Consider the following 14,328-nt stretch of genomic DNA (forward strand, 5'->3'; position numbering starts at 1 on the left):
TGCAGCTGGAACCTGGCAGCAACCCACTGCACAAAACCCACCTGCCTCTACTGGAGCACATTCATCAGCCTACTCGCAAAGCTTTTACATTGCTATGTAACTGTATCAACACATTTCTAACTGAAGGCAGTATTTCCCCTCCACGTGTCTGCTACAGTTTGAGATCCAGTTTCAGTTTTGCAGACGTAGCTTTTCAACAAAACAGAGCGTTTCAGCCCTAGAAAACGTGACCTCAGAGTACCAAAATGCTGACATGCCCAAGACATGAAGCCTCTGTGACAAACGTCACTGAACACATTCTTAATTTGTTCAGCAACAGATAAACCTCCACCTTCTCTGGCTTTCAACTTTTCTTTTGTCAAACTTGGGGTCTTTCTCCCTCAAGGGCCACAAAAACACATTTAATGAATTTTGTTTTGCTTTTGGAATAACTGATTTAGAAAGGAAACAAGATACAGATTACTTCTGTGTTGTCTTCTACAAAAAAGCGAACTTACAGACAGCAGCGAGGTATCACAGTTTAATGAAGCTTCTCAATGCATTTACAATTAATATTAAAATGCATACTAGGATCATTGTGAGCAGTATTGCTCAACAGAAAACCCTCATTTTGTCCCTTCTGACAGAGGACTGATGCAAGCAAAACGTAAGACATTAAAGTCACTGCAAGTTGCATCTCAAACATGATGCAGTGTCACAACAGTGAATTACCTGGCATCAAAAGAGAACCGGTTACAGCTGCAATAGCACAGTGTGCTCCAGGACCAGTGCTGTCTCTGTATCCCAACCCGAGGCATCAGCCCACTGCTGCCCACCATCCTGGAGAGGACCATAGGGCAGCTGAGCCCTACACATCCCGGGTGCTTCTATCCCTGCCCTGGGGAGGCGCTGATCTTCAGTCCTGCCCTACAGCAAGCAGCCTGCTCCCCGTGTTCTCATCCCCTTGGCTGGAGTAAAGGGCCTCTCATTGATGTATACACTCATCTATTTCTCACTCTGCCAAACTGCTCGAACTTCTTTGCTAACACAAAGGAAAAGCTACACTAGAAGTCAGGAGTCGAGCGCGTCATTCCTTGCACTTGGGTGAAACAGTCACACGGAGTAAACAGGCTGCTGCTCCTTCACCACTTGAGTTCTGTCTGTAGGAATCTACGTACAAACAGCGATACCATTTTTCTAAGCCTAATCCAAGTAACGCGTCCATGAACAGATTTACTCTGAATTGGAAAAAAACGAAACAACACAAGTGAGAGCATTTACTTCCAGCTGTGCACGTACCCCAGTCCCGCAGCCCACGGCGGCGTCCGCAGCTCCGGGCGGGCAGGGCCGAATCGCGCAGCACCGCGCCGCGCCGGCAGGGGAGGAACGAGGCCAGGAGCAGCCTCGGCCCACGGTCACGGAAACGGAGCTGCGGAACGCGACCCGCTCCCGCCAGCACGGCCCGGGCCTCCTCCACTGCGCGCAGGCGGCCGGGGAACGGGGCGGCAGCGGGCGGCACCTCAGGGAACGAGTCGCGGCCCGCAGGGATGCCGTGCGGATGGCACCGGGCCCGCCCCGCGCGGCCCGCCCGAGGGTCCCGTTCCCCTCCACACTTACGGGCTGCGGCGCTACGCGGAGCCGGGCCGGGCAGCGCCTCCCCCCGCCGGCGGGACGGGCAGCGCTTCCGGGGCCGGGGAGCGCCGCGGCGGTGACAGAGCTGGGCCGCGCCGCGACCCGGAAGCGCCGCCCCCGGAAGCGGAGCCGCGGCGGCCGCTCCGTCGCGCGCATGCGCACAGCCGTGGCGGGCTCCGTTCCCTCGGCGGCGGCGTGGTCCGCCCGGGCCGGGAGCGGCACGTTCGAACCGCGCCGAGCTGTGGTTAAAACAGGCCGAGCCGCACAAACGGCTGCACGGAGCGGGCCTCGGTACGCAAAGAATGCGGTATCGAGAGATTTCGCAGTGACAAGTTTGTAAACGTCACGATGAAACACGCAGTTAGTGATTCTGCGAATAGAAACACACAGAAATCCCATGAAACGGCCTTGTACGTTTTTAATGAAGAAAACTATTGGCGGTTTGCAGCTGCAGCGGCTCCAGCTGAAGATGCAGCGCTGCCCTGACAGGCGGCACCGTCCTGGTTCCAGGTTCTCTGGTTATTTCGTATTCCAGGCGCTGGGCCGTGCATTGCTGCCGTGCTGGCAGCGTGGAGCTGGTTGTTCTCCCAGGCACAGGCTGGGACATCAGCCACGGCGTCACTGCAGGAGCACACTGCTGTGCTGTGCTGTGCTGTGCTGTGCTGTGCTGTGCTGTGCTGGGATGTGTGCGGGATGGAGCTGCGACTGAACCGCCCCTGAAGGGCTGTGCTGCTCTACTACAGCACGGCTGTGTCTGTGGAGCCTCACACTTGGTGGACAAATGTAAGCTGACGTGCAAAGTATTCGAAATAATGAGAATAGAACAGCTCTTTGGAGCAGCAGTTTTAATAAAGCTGGATGACACTAAGAACGCGATCATTCATACCAGAAAATGTCTCAGTAATGAAGATGGAAGATGTTAGAGAATGTTCTAACTACCTGGAGGAACAGTAAAAGTGTTGAACCCGAAATAGCCAGAACATCCCCCACGGGACGTGGAGAGGAACCCCACGTCAAACAGGGGACGTCGGAGTGATGGTGCTGAGGGGAGGAGACGTGGTGGTGTCAGCTGTGATAGCAGCGGGAGCTGTGGAGGAACATGGAGAGCTCTATTGGCCACATTGATCCTGTGCCATCAGCTGCACATCCAGGAGATGTTGGGGAGAGGTTTTAGTTTGGACATGACTTTTATCCGGAGCAGTCCGTCACACAGAGCGCGTCCCCGCCGAGCGCGGCTCCAATTCGTGCCGGGGCTTCACAGCGCCGAACCGAGACTGTGTTAATGCCGTCACACCGCGCAGCGACAGCCAGGCATGGCCGGGCAGGTGAGGGAGGCGCGGGGCCGGCGGGATGTGCAGGTAACACGGCGGGAGCACGAGCCGCTGTTTGTTCTGTACACACGTCACATCTGTGACAGCCCCGCGCTGTTTGCTATGGAGCTGAGGGAACCCAACTTCGTAAAGCTCCGAAGCTCCGTCCCCAAAGCTCAGCGCTCTGAAACCGCCCACGCTCTGGGCGCTGCCCCGTCCCGTCCCGTCCCGTCCCGCCGCGCGGTGCTGCCGCGGTCCCGTCTCGGTGCCGGCGTGTAGCGGAGGCCGGGGCGCTCCCATAGCAACAGAAGGGGCGGGGCCGGAGCGGCTTTCGTCGGGGCCACGTGACCGTTCGAACGGCCCAATCGCAAGTTTCTCGGCCGAGGGGGCGGGGGCTCCGCGGGGGCGGGCGGGCGCGGCGCCGCGCCTCTGTCGCCGATTGGCCGGAGCGCCCGCCCGCGGCCGCGCCGATTGGCCGCCGGTCCCGCCGCTCCGCGCGGAGCCCGCCCCCCGGGGAGCGCCGCGGCTCCGGGCCCGGCGGGAGGGCGACCCCGCGGCGCGGGGCGGGGCGGCGGCGGACACGCCCGATGGGGCGGGGCGGGGCGGGAGGGGCGGCGCGCTGCGGGGCGGGGCGGATCGGCTCGTCCTGTGGCTCGTCCGGCGCTGCTCACAGGGTGACACGTCTGCGGGGTGAGTGAGTGGCATTGGCAGGCTGTCAATCCCTCACCGGAGCGGCCATCAAACAACATAAAGCACACACAGTCACCGGGCGGCCGCGCTCATAAATCCCCGCCGGCTGATATTTTTGCACGTTGCTTCGCACACAGTGTGTAATTAATTTTTTTACAGTTCTTTCCCCTCGATTTCCGCTCTTTTCTTTGCGCGAGTTCAAACTTTGCTCCTCGCCGTCCCCCCGCTCACCCGGGATGGTTGGTGATTTTTGGGGGGAGGGCATTAATTTTGCTCGTGTTTTGGTGCCGTTTTGATGTGTCGGTCCGGGGCCGCTCGGCTCGTTGTGCTTTTTGCTCTTTGCCCTCCCAACTTCTGCGGGATCTGAATAATCCAACTTTGGGCATTTTGTCATTTTTTATTTTTTTTTTACTTTTTTTTTTTTTTTTTATTTTGTTGCCTTTTCGCATAGAAGATTCTTTGGACAAAGTGGGGAAAAGACATAGAAAGCAACAATAAAAACAATAATAGCAGAGGATAACAATCATACTACTGCTCATAATAAAACGCTGTGGAGGAAGATCGCTCCGGGGACAGGCAGCGGCCCGGCACAGACATGGTGCTGACGGGAGAAGACTGTAACTAAAGAAGAGTGATTTACCGCGCCGGGGAGAACAGCGCGTTTCCAGCCGCCGCCGCTCCCGGCACCGCCGCTCCTTCGGCCGCCGTTTCCTTTTGGTGTTTTTGCCTTTTTTTTTCGCCTCTCGCCGTCGCGGAGCGGCGGGGCCGAGCCGGGGCGCTCAGTGCCCCCGCGGCGCGGGGCCATGGACGAGCAGTCCCGCATGCTGCAGACCCTGGCGGGCGTCAACCTGGCGGGGCACTCGGTGCAGGGGGGCATGGCCCTGCCGCCTCCACACGGACACGACGGGGCCGACGGCGACGGCAGGAAGCAGGACATCGGGGACATCCTGCACCAGATCATGACCATCACCGACCAAAGCCTGGACGAGGCGCAAGCAAAGTTGGTGTCGTCTCGTTACGCCTTGTCTGTCGGCGCGCGTGGGGCGCGCAGCTCCGGCCCGGGAACGCGGCCGGGACAGAACTTCTGGCGCCGGAGGAACCGCCGGGCGAGCGGGGCGCGGCCGGAGCGCCGCTGAACGCCGCTTAACGCCGCTGAACGCCTCGAGCCGAGCGATAAACGCGGCAGCGGGAGGTGCTCGAGCCGGCCCCGTCCCGTGTCCGTGTGTCCGCGGGCCCCGGGCCGGGCCGCAACTTTCCGCGGCGCTGCCCCGTGCCCGGCGCGGCGGGAGATGGATGGCGGCGCCGAGCAGACACCGCCGCGGGGGGAGAGAGCGGCGGCCGTCCTAAATCACCGCCCTGCGAAACAAAGCGCGGCCCGGCCCGGGCCGCTCCGCAATAAATCAGCCCCGGACGGCGCTGATTTACGCCGCGCGCAGCGGGGCCCGGGCCCGGCCCGGCGCTGAGAGGCGCCGCCGCGGTGTGGCACGGAGCAACGGCCCCGCTCGGGCCCGCTCCTGGTGCGGGCCGGGGCCGGTTTCGGGGCCGGTTTCGGGGCCCGATGCCGGGCTCTGCGGGCGGCCTGGCGGCGCGGCGCGGCGGGCGCCATGTTCGCGTCGGGCGCTAACGCTGTGTGTGCTCTCTTGCAGGAAGCACGCGCTGAACTGCCACAGGATGAAGCCCGCGCTCTTCAGCGTCCTCTGCGAGATCAAGGAGAAAACAGGTAAGGGCCGGCCCGCGCCGCAGCCATCTTGAGCCCTCCTCCGCCGCGCCTCGGCGCTGCCGCCCGCTGCTCGGCCGCGGCCCTCCGCCGCCTCCGGGATGCGCCCGGCCCTGCCCTGCCCTGCCCGCGGTACCGGCGCACAGCGGCACCCGGCAGCGCCCGGCCCGGGCCCGGATCCGCCGCGTGCAGCGCCGGCAGCGCCGCGAGGGAAGCGCTGGAGAGGGACGGGCAGCGCCGAAGTGACGGATGCGGCCGCGCGTGCAGAGCGGCTCCGGCTCCGGCTCCGGCTCCGCGTTGGCAGCTGCGGGCGGCGGGGTTTGAAACACTGAAATGATGGTCACAACAACGTTATTTTCCGTGCAACATTAATGAGACGGGAAGGAATGTCGCGTTTGTCTCGAAGGCGTTTGAAGGGATTTTTGCAAATTTCTTACATCGCTGAATTTACAGAGATTTTTTCTTTTTTTAAAATAAGACAATTTTGAAAAATATCGTACTCTTCATTGTGACAATAAGGACTTTTTTGACTTTTTTTTTTCTTTTTTCTTTTTTCCTAATCTGGCCTTAAAACTGAACACCTGCACTCGTTTGCTTTTTAGCTGTATTTGGTGCTCCATTGCAGCCCTCTTAGTTGCAAGCTGAAAATCTGGGGTTATAGAGGTTAGCAGCCGCCTCGTGCACGCAGCAGAGCCCAGCTGAGCTGCCCGGTGCGCGGCTGTCGGTGCAGTTGGTGCGTGTTGTGCACGGGCTCCTGTGCCGCCGGGTCCCGCTTCAGCTCTGCTGACGGCTGAGAGCTGGATATCGGCTGCGCTGCAAATATTAAGATTGATTCCACGTTACACTGCGTGACATTACCTCAGATAAGGAGCGCGATCCTCTCTGCCTCCCCCCTGCCTGCGCGGTGTCCCTCCATCCGCGGCTCCTGTTTGTTTTCCTGCCCTGAACTTTGTGCCCGTGCAGCGGTGCCGGCAGCGGCCCCTGCTTGTGCTGAGCCGGAGCGGCCGTGGGTCCTGGGTCCTGTGACCCTGTGCGTGCAGGGGGCTTGGGGAGCACAGCCAGCCCCTGGCAGGGCTGTCCCCGGAACACCCCGGGCTGTAAGGGGGTTGCTGCTGGCAGTGAGTGTTTGCTGGTGCTGCTGTTTGTGCAGAAGTAAAAGGGAACCTGAGAAGGTTCTGAGATTTGTAATGTTTTCAAGTGTTTCAGTGACAACGTGTGAGTTGAGATCCAGCCTTTGTGCTCCGAGCAGCACAGCCAAGTTTTCGAGTTGCTTCTGGTAGAACAGATGAGGACCCACAGGGAAGGGGAGGACCCTGTGGGGAAAGGAGGGAGCTTGCCAGGCCCAGCAGCACCTGCCCGGGGTGCGGGTGGTGGCAGACAGGAGCTGGGTCATGGGGACAGGCATCCAGGGCTCCTGGAGCTCCGTGTCAGCGTGACTCTGGTCAGCGTGCTGCAGCACCGAGAGTGGAGCACAAATCCTGGCATAACTCCTGTAAACTGTTTTCATAGGGAACAGCTCAAACAGTTCAGAACTGTAAGGACAAGCAGTCTGAGAGGCATTAATGCAGGGACTCCCCTTCCCCTCATTGTCTGCTTAGTGTCATGGTCCAGGTTCCCAGGTTGGACTGTGCTCTGGGATTCAATGCTTTTCCATCAGAACCGAAGTTTACCTTGGTGCTGGCAGCAGGATCCGTGTGATGGCTTCGTCGCTCCCTTCTGAGGGGTGAGAAGGGAGCCTGCAGCCAGTGCACAGCGTGCAATCGCAGTCGGGTCTGCTCTGAAATAAGAAATGCAATATTTAAGTCAAATTTATGTTGAATTATGTTCTTTTTTATGCTTTACTGATGTTCAGTACAGTCAGTGAGTACTTTGTGAGGGTGGCAGAGACAATAAGTGGAGGAATCCCCAGCTTAGGTTGAGCAGTGCCGTCACGTCCCAGCATGAGTTAATGGATGCATTGCATCTGAAGCCTTTCTGCTGTGCACTCAGGGTTAGGCGATCGTTTGTTTTTTTTCTTCATGTGAGGTATTTCCATGTACAAAGCAAGTCACCGTGCTCGCCGAATTTAGCCTGACATTTCTTTTTTAACATTTTAACATTTAAGAAAGTGCTGCATAATGCACTTAAAGGCTTTGCAGGTATTAATAGAAACGTGCATTCTTAGAGGCAACCACAAGGTAGCATGGTTTTCATAAGGAAACTAAATGCCACGCATTTCTTTAATTAGTTCAAGGAAAAATGTTGCCCAAAGTTCTCCTGAAGCCCCTCTGGTGCACATGAAGCCGGGCGGCCAGGGCCGGTGGGCTGTGCTGGCGGAGCTGTGCCTGCGCTGGGAGGTGCCTTTCAGAAGCCCCTCGCGCCGCAGTCGGGGCGCGCAGCACATCTGTTGCATTCCTGAGTGTCCGTCTGTCTGCGGCGCCCAGCAGCAGGAAGCCAGAACTGAGCTGCGCCTTTGTTTTTTTCAATCTCTCCTATTTGTGCACTAAAAATCCTCGGGATCGGTGGTTTGATTAATCCTCTGTTAGCACAGCGCTGTACCTGAGGTACTGGTTATTTTCACGGAGACAAGAAATGAAAATGTATTAATTCTTACAATCTTAAAACAGTTAGGGAATTGCAATTATTTCCCAGTGGGATGACATAGAAGTACATCTGTGACTGTGTCGATAGATGATTATTTTTGTCTTCAAAAATCTTTTCTGTGGGGAGGAGCACACTTATATAAAAACATCTGAATGCAGCCATGCATTCGTGGATACATTTATTTATTTATTTGCGTAAGTCCAACAAAAACAATGATAGCTGCCAAGCAAACCCTAATTTACTGTCACTGCAAACCCTAAATAGCATTCATTTACTAGTAAAGCCTAATGGCATACATGATGGTTTGCCAGATTTGTGGCCTTTGTGAGGCTTATAAGCAGGACTGACTTGGGAAGATCATAAAACTTAATGAACTTCTCGACTGCAGGAGGTGTCCGCAGGGGGAGAAAAGGCCTGCTTGGCTGGTTGGGCTGCTTGAACTATTTTTTATGTCTAAAGAGCGAGGAAGAAAATGTTCATTAAAAATATTCTCCTCTTGTAAAGAATTTGGTTTTAAAGAATAAAAGAAATAAATAAATAAGCCAGACCAGTAGTGAAATTAACCACGAGGGTCATTTCTTGCCGTTCTTCACGTGAGCTAAAACATTTTTGTTGCTTTAACTGTAAACTACCACCCAGTGCCGTTCTGAAGATTAAAGGTCTGTATCGTGCCCTTCCGTGCTGCAGCGCTCGTTATTGATGAAAATGGCCCAACTCTTTCAGAAACACCCCTTGTCAATATGCTGCACCATCTGTAAGCTGCCTGATAGGTGACTCGCGGGGAAGAACTCGCTTTTTGCCTCTTCTCCTACAACAATTTGAAGATATTAACCCCTTTTTTTTTCACTTCTTTTTTTCTTTTTTTAAATTGTAGCACAGTGTCATTCCCTTGTGTTACATAAATTTCAGCTTTTCGCTGTGTGTAAATTATTATTCAGTGCAACTAACTTGCAATAATTTATCATAATGTGCAATGCTAACAATGCGATCTGAATATTAGAGGATTCAAATGAAACCATGAAGTGGCACTGACGGCACACGTGGACGTGTATGTGTGTGTATGTATGTTAGCCATTTCCTTAACACCAACTGTGCTGTTATTGTTTCTCAGTTCAGCTATTTAAAATACTGATGTGCAGTCCTGGTGTTATTTTCAAGGTGCTGAATACCTATTTCTGATGTACCCTGACTGCACAGGGAAATAAACACTGTGTGTTTATGTGAATGCATCTTTTCTTCGGTGTAATTGTTTAGCTTTTGTTTCCTTTCTCATGCTTCATGTCCTAGATTTTTCCTTGAATCATCGGTTCTGCTTCTGAATGGTATTTTTTTCAATTATCAGCAGATGTATTACAAAGGAAGACATGCGGTGGAATATTGGGTTGGTTACAGTGTCCTTATGGCAAAGGCATTGCTCTTCTTCATTAATATCCTTCTAGAAAAAAACAAATTGGATAAATATCCCGTGTGTCATTTGGTCATCTGGTTCAAACGTATCCACAATCACAGTTCTCCCTTTGGTGAATTTCTAACAGGGGATCATTTTCATTAGAAAAAACTGGGATACCTTGTCGTGCAGAACCTGTACCTGCAGCGTGCGTTAGGAGCGCAGCTCTGATGGTGCTCCTTGCTGCAGTTCAGTACCAGTCTTCATGTGGATTACCAGGATTTGTACTTCCAGGTCTTTTTTCTTTTTTTTTTTTTTTTGCCCTCCGTGAAGGGTAAATGTGGACGTACTTGTCGATACTAATTTAAGTAGGAGCAGGGATTCATTTTATTTTATAGCTATTTATAAGGTCCTTCATTTTATTTTTGAATTTGACACATTCGCTTGCTTATGTGAAAATAGTAAATTCTGTGAGCTACCGTGCAGTTTATTTTAGGGTGCCTGTTGTAAGTTAAGGAATTTTTGCATCGAGAGATAAATTATAATAATAGCACGCAGTGAATGCAAAAGAGCCCCTTTCTGTAGGATTTAACACGTTTATCAACCTCTATTCCTACTGCTTTCAATGAAAAAGTTGTACCATGCGGATATTACACTGTCTTTTTTCAATTTAAATATTGATTTGTGTGCAACATTAATATAATGATACTTACAGACTACTGTAGACAAATATAAGCAGAATTAGATGCACTAAATTGTTACAGATGTAATACAATATTAAAATATATAGGAAGGCTATATTAATAATTATGTAGCAGGGAAAGAGAGTCCAGTTAGTATCGGTTTTTAGGCTGCTTTGGAATTCCTTGCACATCACGCACATGAGGGTTTGATGAATATCTTTGTGAATAATAAGAATGAATCCTAAGTGTGCGCTACCGAGTCAAAGTGAGCGCAGAGCTCGGCAGAGTTTTCCTTTTCTGGTATGGTTGGTAGAACTGGATGGAGCTGTTTGTGTGCCACCAATTGACACCCTGAGAAGAATGCTTTGTTTGTTTTCTCAGCAGTCATGTTTAATGCTATTCGCTTATCAAGGTGATCAGCGTGGTTCAGATAACACATGCCTGACACAGCCTACCTTTTTTCACCATCATGTTGACCTTTTGTCACATTTGCTTTTCTCTGGTAGGCAATTCATGTCTCTAAGTATGAATGGAGTAAATAATTCACATCAATATTTAATATAAATTATTAAAGTTTCTGTCAGCTCTTGTAGTTCATGCTTTTATAAAGTTAGAGTAGTTCATCAGCCAAACGGATGAATTGTGCTTCTCAGCTGGACGTTAGAGCTCTTCCATAATGCTGTCTTTGCAGTGGAAGTAAACAGGGAATTAAATATGGAGGGAAATGAAGCCTGCTGCTCGAATGGTATATATTTTTCAATAATGTGCATTCTTTAGATAGGCTCCAAGCACTGGATAAATATCTATCATTATTTATTTTGTTACTCTCATGCTTCATTTTTGCTTTCATGTTGCAAACGGTTGCAGAAAGCCGCGCTGACCCCGGTGTTGCTGCTGCTCTTTGTTGCCGGCCTGCCTGGCGCTGCGCTGCCTTCCCGGCTCAGTGCCGCGGCTCTGCATGATGGGCTGTCAGGGTTTTCTCTTTAGTCTCTGTTTATAAAATGTGCCTTATATTTAGCGGGCAAAATAATGTGACAAAGATTCTGAAAATATCTTTGAAAGAAAAAATGCTAGCGGCTATAACCCATTTCTGCTCCAGGAACTGGGTAAAAAGGCCTTGTTTTGCGTGAGAACAAAAAACAAAAGTCATGATGCATTTAGTTTAGTTTTATACCACGTTAGACATTTTCCTTGGGATTCCTTTGTAAACGATGGGCTCGGCGCACGTTGCACGGTCTCTCCGACTCGCAGCAGTCCGTGCGAGTTGCTGGATATCACGCGTCCTGCAGATCAATCACTTGGAAGGGGGGGTGGGTTTGTGTGTGTTTACAGGTCAGAACCTTTTGCTATGCTCAAGTCATGCATCAACATTTAAAGCTAATCTCTTATTCCTCATTGTCCAGCAGGTGGCTTTTTCACACGTTATTTGGGTTTTAATTATTTATTGCAAGTGGAAATGGAATATAAGAATATTATCCTCGTTGTATATATTTTTTATATGGGCAGCGATTTTTCAGTACGTCCCGTTGTGTATGATAAAGATGAAAGCATCTTGAGATCTCGAAGCATACAATCTAAATTAAGATTCTAAACAGGCATTACAGATGCTGGTAACTTTGGCAATTATCATTTTGTTTGGTGAACAGTAGTAAAACAGTGTGCGGTAAAAGTGTTTAGAGAGAGAGGATAAATAAATTGAACAGTTTTGCAATGCAAAGTGGTTTGTGGTGTTTTTGAGGATTTCTTGGCTCTTGCTTAACTGCTATTGTGAAGCCTGGAGCAGATTTTCCCATTGCTAATGCCCTAGAAGTATTAATTCACTTTGATATGCTAATTAGAGGGCATTATGCAAGAAATGAGATTAAGTGGCAGCATGAAGCCATTTGCCTGTCAGTAAATTGAGAGCTTTAGCATCAGGAGGAGCTTTGTTTTTTCTGAGTTTCTCTTGGTTTTGCATATAAATAAAATTGATTGAAAGGTCTAGAGAAGCTTCTAGAACATTGGTGGTTCTTTTTCTCCTTCTATGATTATTTAAACTTCATGTTAAAGGCTTTCTCTGAATATTAATTGATCTAATGGGAGATACTGAACATGAAGAATTTCATTGTATTCTCAGTTACTGTATCTTAACAAAAGGAAAGTATTAGAATTCTTTGTGTCATCTGATTTTTGCGGTATTATTTTAGATATATCTTACAGCTCTGTTTTATAACCTTGTTGCCTGCTAGCTGTTACTGTGCTGAAGCCTGTGCTTGCGTGGGGGTATTTCTGCTGCTCCGGGGCTTTGGGTAAGGAGGTCCTGGGTGGCTGAAGTGAAGCGGTCAGTGTGGGTTCCTGGGCAGCCAGGCCTGGAGCATTGACTGCCCCACTCCCTTACAGGATTTCTAAGGATTTCTTATGTAAATCACACGTATATTTTCGTTCATTGAGGAAGGAACGGGTTGTAATATTGACCATAGATTTTATTCAACTGCCAGAATCTGCGTTAAAGTAACATTAAGGGATTGACTTACAGCCATAACGGCGAGGAAATTTTGAGTTAATAGTTAAACTCTGCCCTTAACTCAACTCATTGAACCTATTTATTAGAGCAGATATGGTAGGTACGATCACTGCGCTGAGACCTCCGCAGTATTAGGACACTCCAGGATGGCTCAGCAGTGAGAGTTTCTGATTTAGTTCACATTTTCCTTTTGTGTGTGTGTGCATGCTTTATGCAGCCTTGGAGCTGCTTTACTGCAGTTTTGTGGTTAGTTAGCTTTTTATAATACTGTTTAAAAATATCTGAGAAGTAATTCTGGAAATGGAACATAAACTTACCAAAAAATAAAGCCGAACTGAACCAAACAAAGCCTCTGGTGGTCATTGCTGAGTGCTTGCAGAGTGGCTGTGCCCATGTGCCCATCTCCTCCACAGAATGTTGTCAGAGTCCAGCAGGGGAGCAGTGCTGGCGTGACAGTGCTCATGGTGAGCCCCAGTAGTCAAATGAAAGGAAAAGGGCTAAGAAATAACACCAGGGCTCTCTGTGAAGGTCCTTGCGCACACGGCCTTGCTGGTCCTGGCAGCTGAAGTCGATGGCTGTTGGGAAGTTTGTATGGTGAAGCACACAAGACACGACCTGCAGGCCCATGGGCACGCTGTGGGTGCTTCTGCTGTGCCAGCCGTGTCGTGGTGAGCTGTGCACTGCTGGGAGGATGGCACCCAAACCTGCAAAGCCTGCTTTTATTGCAGGAAGAGGAGGAAGGCATCACCTGTCTCCAGTTGCTTATTTTGAGCTCAACATTCTTGAGCAAAAAACTACATGATGAAAACATTTGGGGGCCAAACTTTCTGCTACTGGAAGCTCCTAAGGGCATTAACTCTGTTGGAGGAGGCAGCTGGGGTGGAGGACCTGTGCCTCAAGCTGTGTTTCCTGCTGGTGCTTGGTGCAGCCTTCCTCCCATGGGGACACGGAGACCTGAGTGGGAGCAGGCCAAGCCTGGCTGCTGTCTTGATGAAGGTCATATGGGTGCTCTCAAATGTTACCATTTTTTGCCCCACATTTCCTATCTGTAAGTATCGGGAATGTTGCCTACCAGAAATTTTTGTGAGATGGTGTTAAGTTGGTGTTGTATGATGAAAGTTTTATTAAGTATTGAGTATAATTAAAACTGCAACATTAAGAAATAATCTACTAGAATGATTTACAGTACTCTCATTAGTCAGATCACAGTGAGTCGAAGCGAGGCCTTACCTGCTGCAGGTGGGCAGATTGGGCTTTCCTTAGACCCTGCTTTTCTTTGCCTTAATTAGTGATGTGAGACCTTAGCAGAAGGCTGTTGGGCTGCTTTGAGCACGGTGGCTCTGTTCAGCACAGACTGTTTGCTCGCTTGGGATGAGGATCGCTGTTCTTTAGCAATAGCTTTGCGGATGTGATTACCTGCTAGAAAGGGTGGTTGAAGCACACCTACAATGCATCTGTTGATTAAAGAAGGAAGCGTGCTTTTAGCAAACGTTTGTAATTCACGCCACCAAAATGTTTGCTTATTGCCTTTATGCGAGATCTGTTGGCGTGGTTAACTGCCACTACTAAGAGCCAGTCTCAGTCAGTGGTGCAGTGATTCTTGTCTGACTTCAAGGATGCATTTATTACCATATTTGAACAAACTGTACTAACATGAAAAGTTGTGGAAATGGTTGTGCACTAGATAAGGTGATACATTGCAGGAGTGGTTGGGTTTATGGGGCTTTATGCTGAGGTTTTCTCAGAAATCATAGCACAGTCCTGTCACTATAAAACCTGGGGATACAGTTGGTAATAACACTCAGTGGAGGTATTTCTAGGTTTTTACTTGTTATTCAAATAGG

At 50.6% G+C, this 14,328-nt stretch overlaps 2 protein-coding genes across 9 annotated transcripts in view; one reads left to right on the forward strand and one right to left on the reverse strand.

Moving 5' to 3' along the window:
* Positions 1-1,701, reverse strand: part of MAPKAP1 (MAPK associated protein 1) — an 82,886-nt gene extending 81,185 nt beyond the window's left edge. Inside the window, exon 1 of one of the 3 annotated variants that reach the window (XM_015879414.1) lies at positions 1,597-1,701. The gene's annotated coding sequence lies outside the window, so the exon portion shown is untranslated. Of the gene's footprint in view, positions 1-1,278; positions 1,396-1,596 lie in introns of those variants that run through there. The other 2 variants (XM_015879415.2, XM_015879413.2) reach the window with 2 other exon arrangements.
* A 927-nt stretch (positions 1,702-2,628) lies between these two features.
* Positions 2,629-14,328, forward strand: part of PBX3 (PBX homeobox 3) — a 94,848-nt gene continuing 83,148 nt past the window's right edge. Inside the window, exons 1-2 of one of the 6 annotated variants that reach the window (XM_015879419.2) lie at positions 2,629-2,936; positions 5,258-5,331. In XM_015879419.2, coding sequence (XP_015734905.1) covers positions 5,283-5,331 — 49 coding nt within the window. In that variant the 5' untranslated portion in view covers positions 2,629-2,936; positions 5,258-5,282. Of the gene's footprint in view, positions 2,937-3,552; positions 4,612-4,648; positions 4,804-4,830; positions 5,129-5,257; positions 5,332-14,328 lie in introns of those variants that run through there. The other 5 variants (XM_015879417.2, XM_015879424.2, XM_015879423.2 and 2 more) reach the window with 5 other exon arrangements.

The sequence above is a fragment of the Coturnix japonica genome, chromosome 17 (genome assembly GCF_001577835.2).
Source record: "Coturnix japonica isolate 7356 chromosome 17, Coturnix japonica 2.1, whole genome shotgun sequence".
Taxonomy (NCBI): Eukaryota; Metazoa; Chordata; class Aves; order Galliformes; family Phasianidae; genus Coturnix; species Coturnix japonica.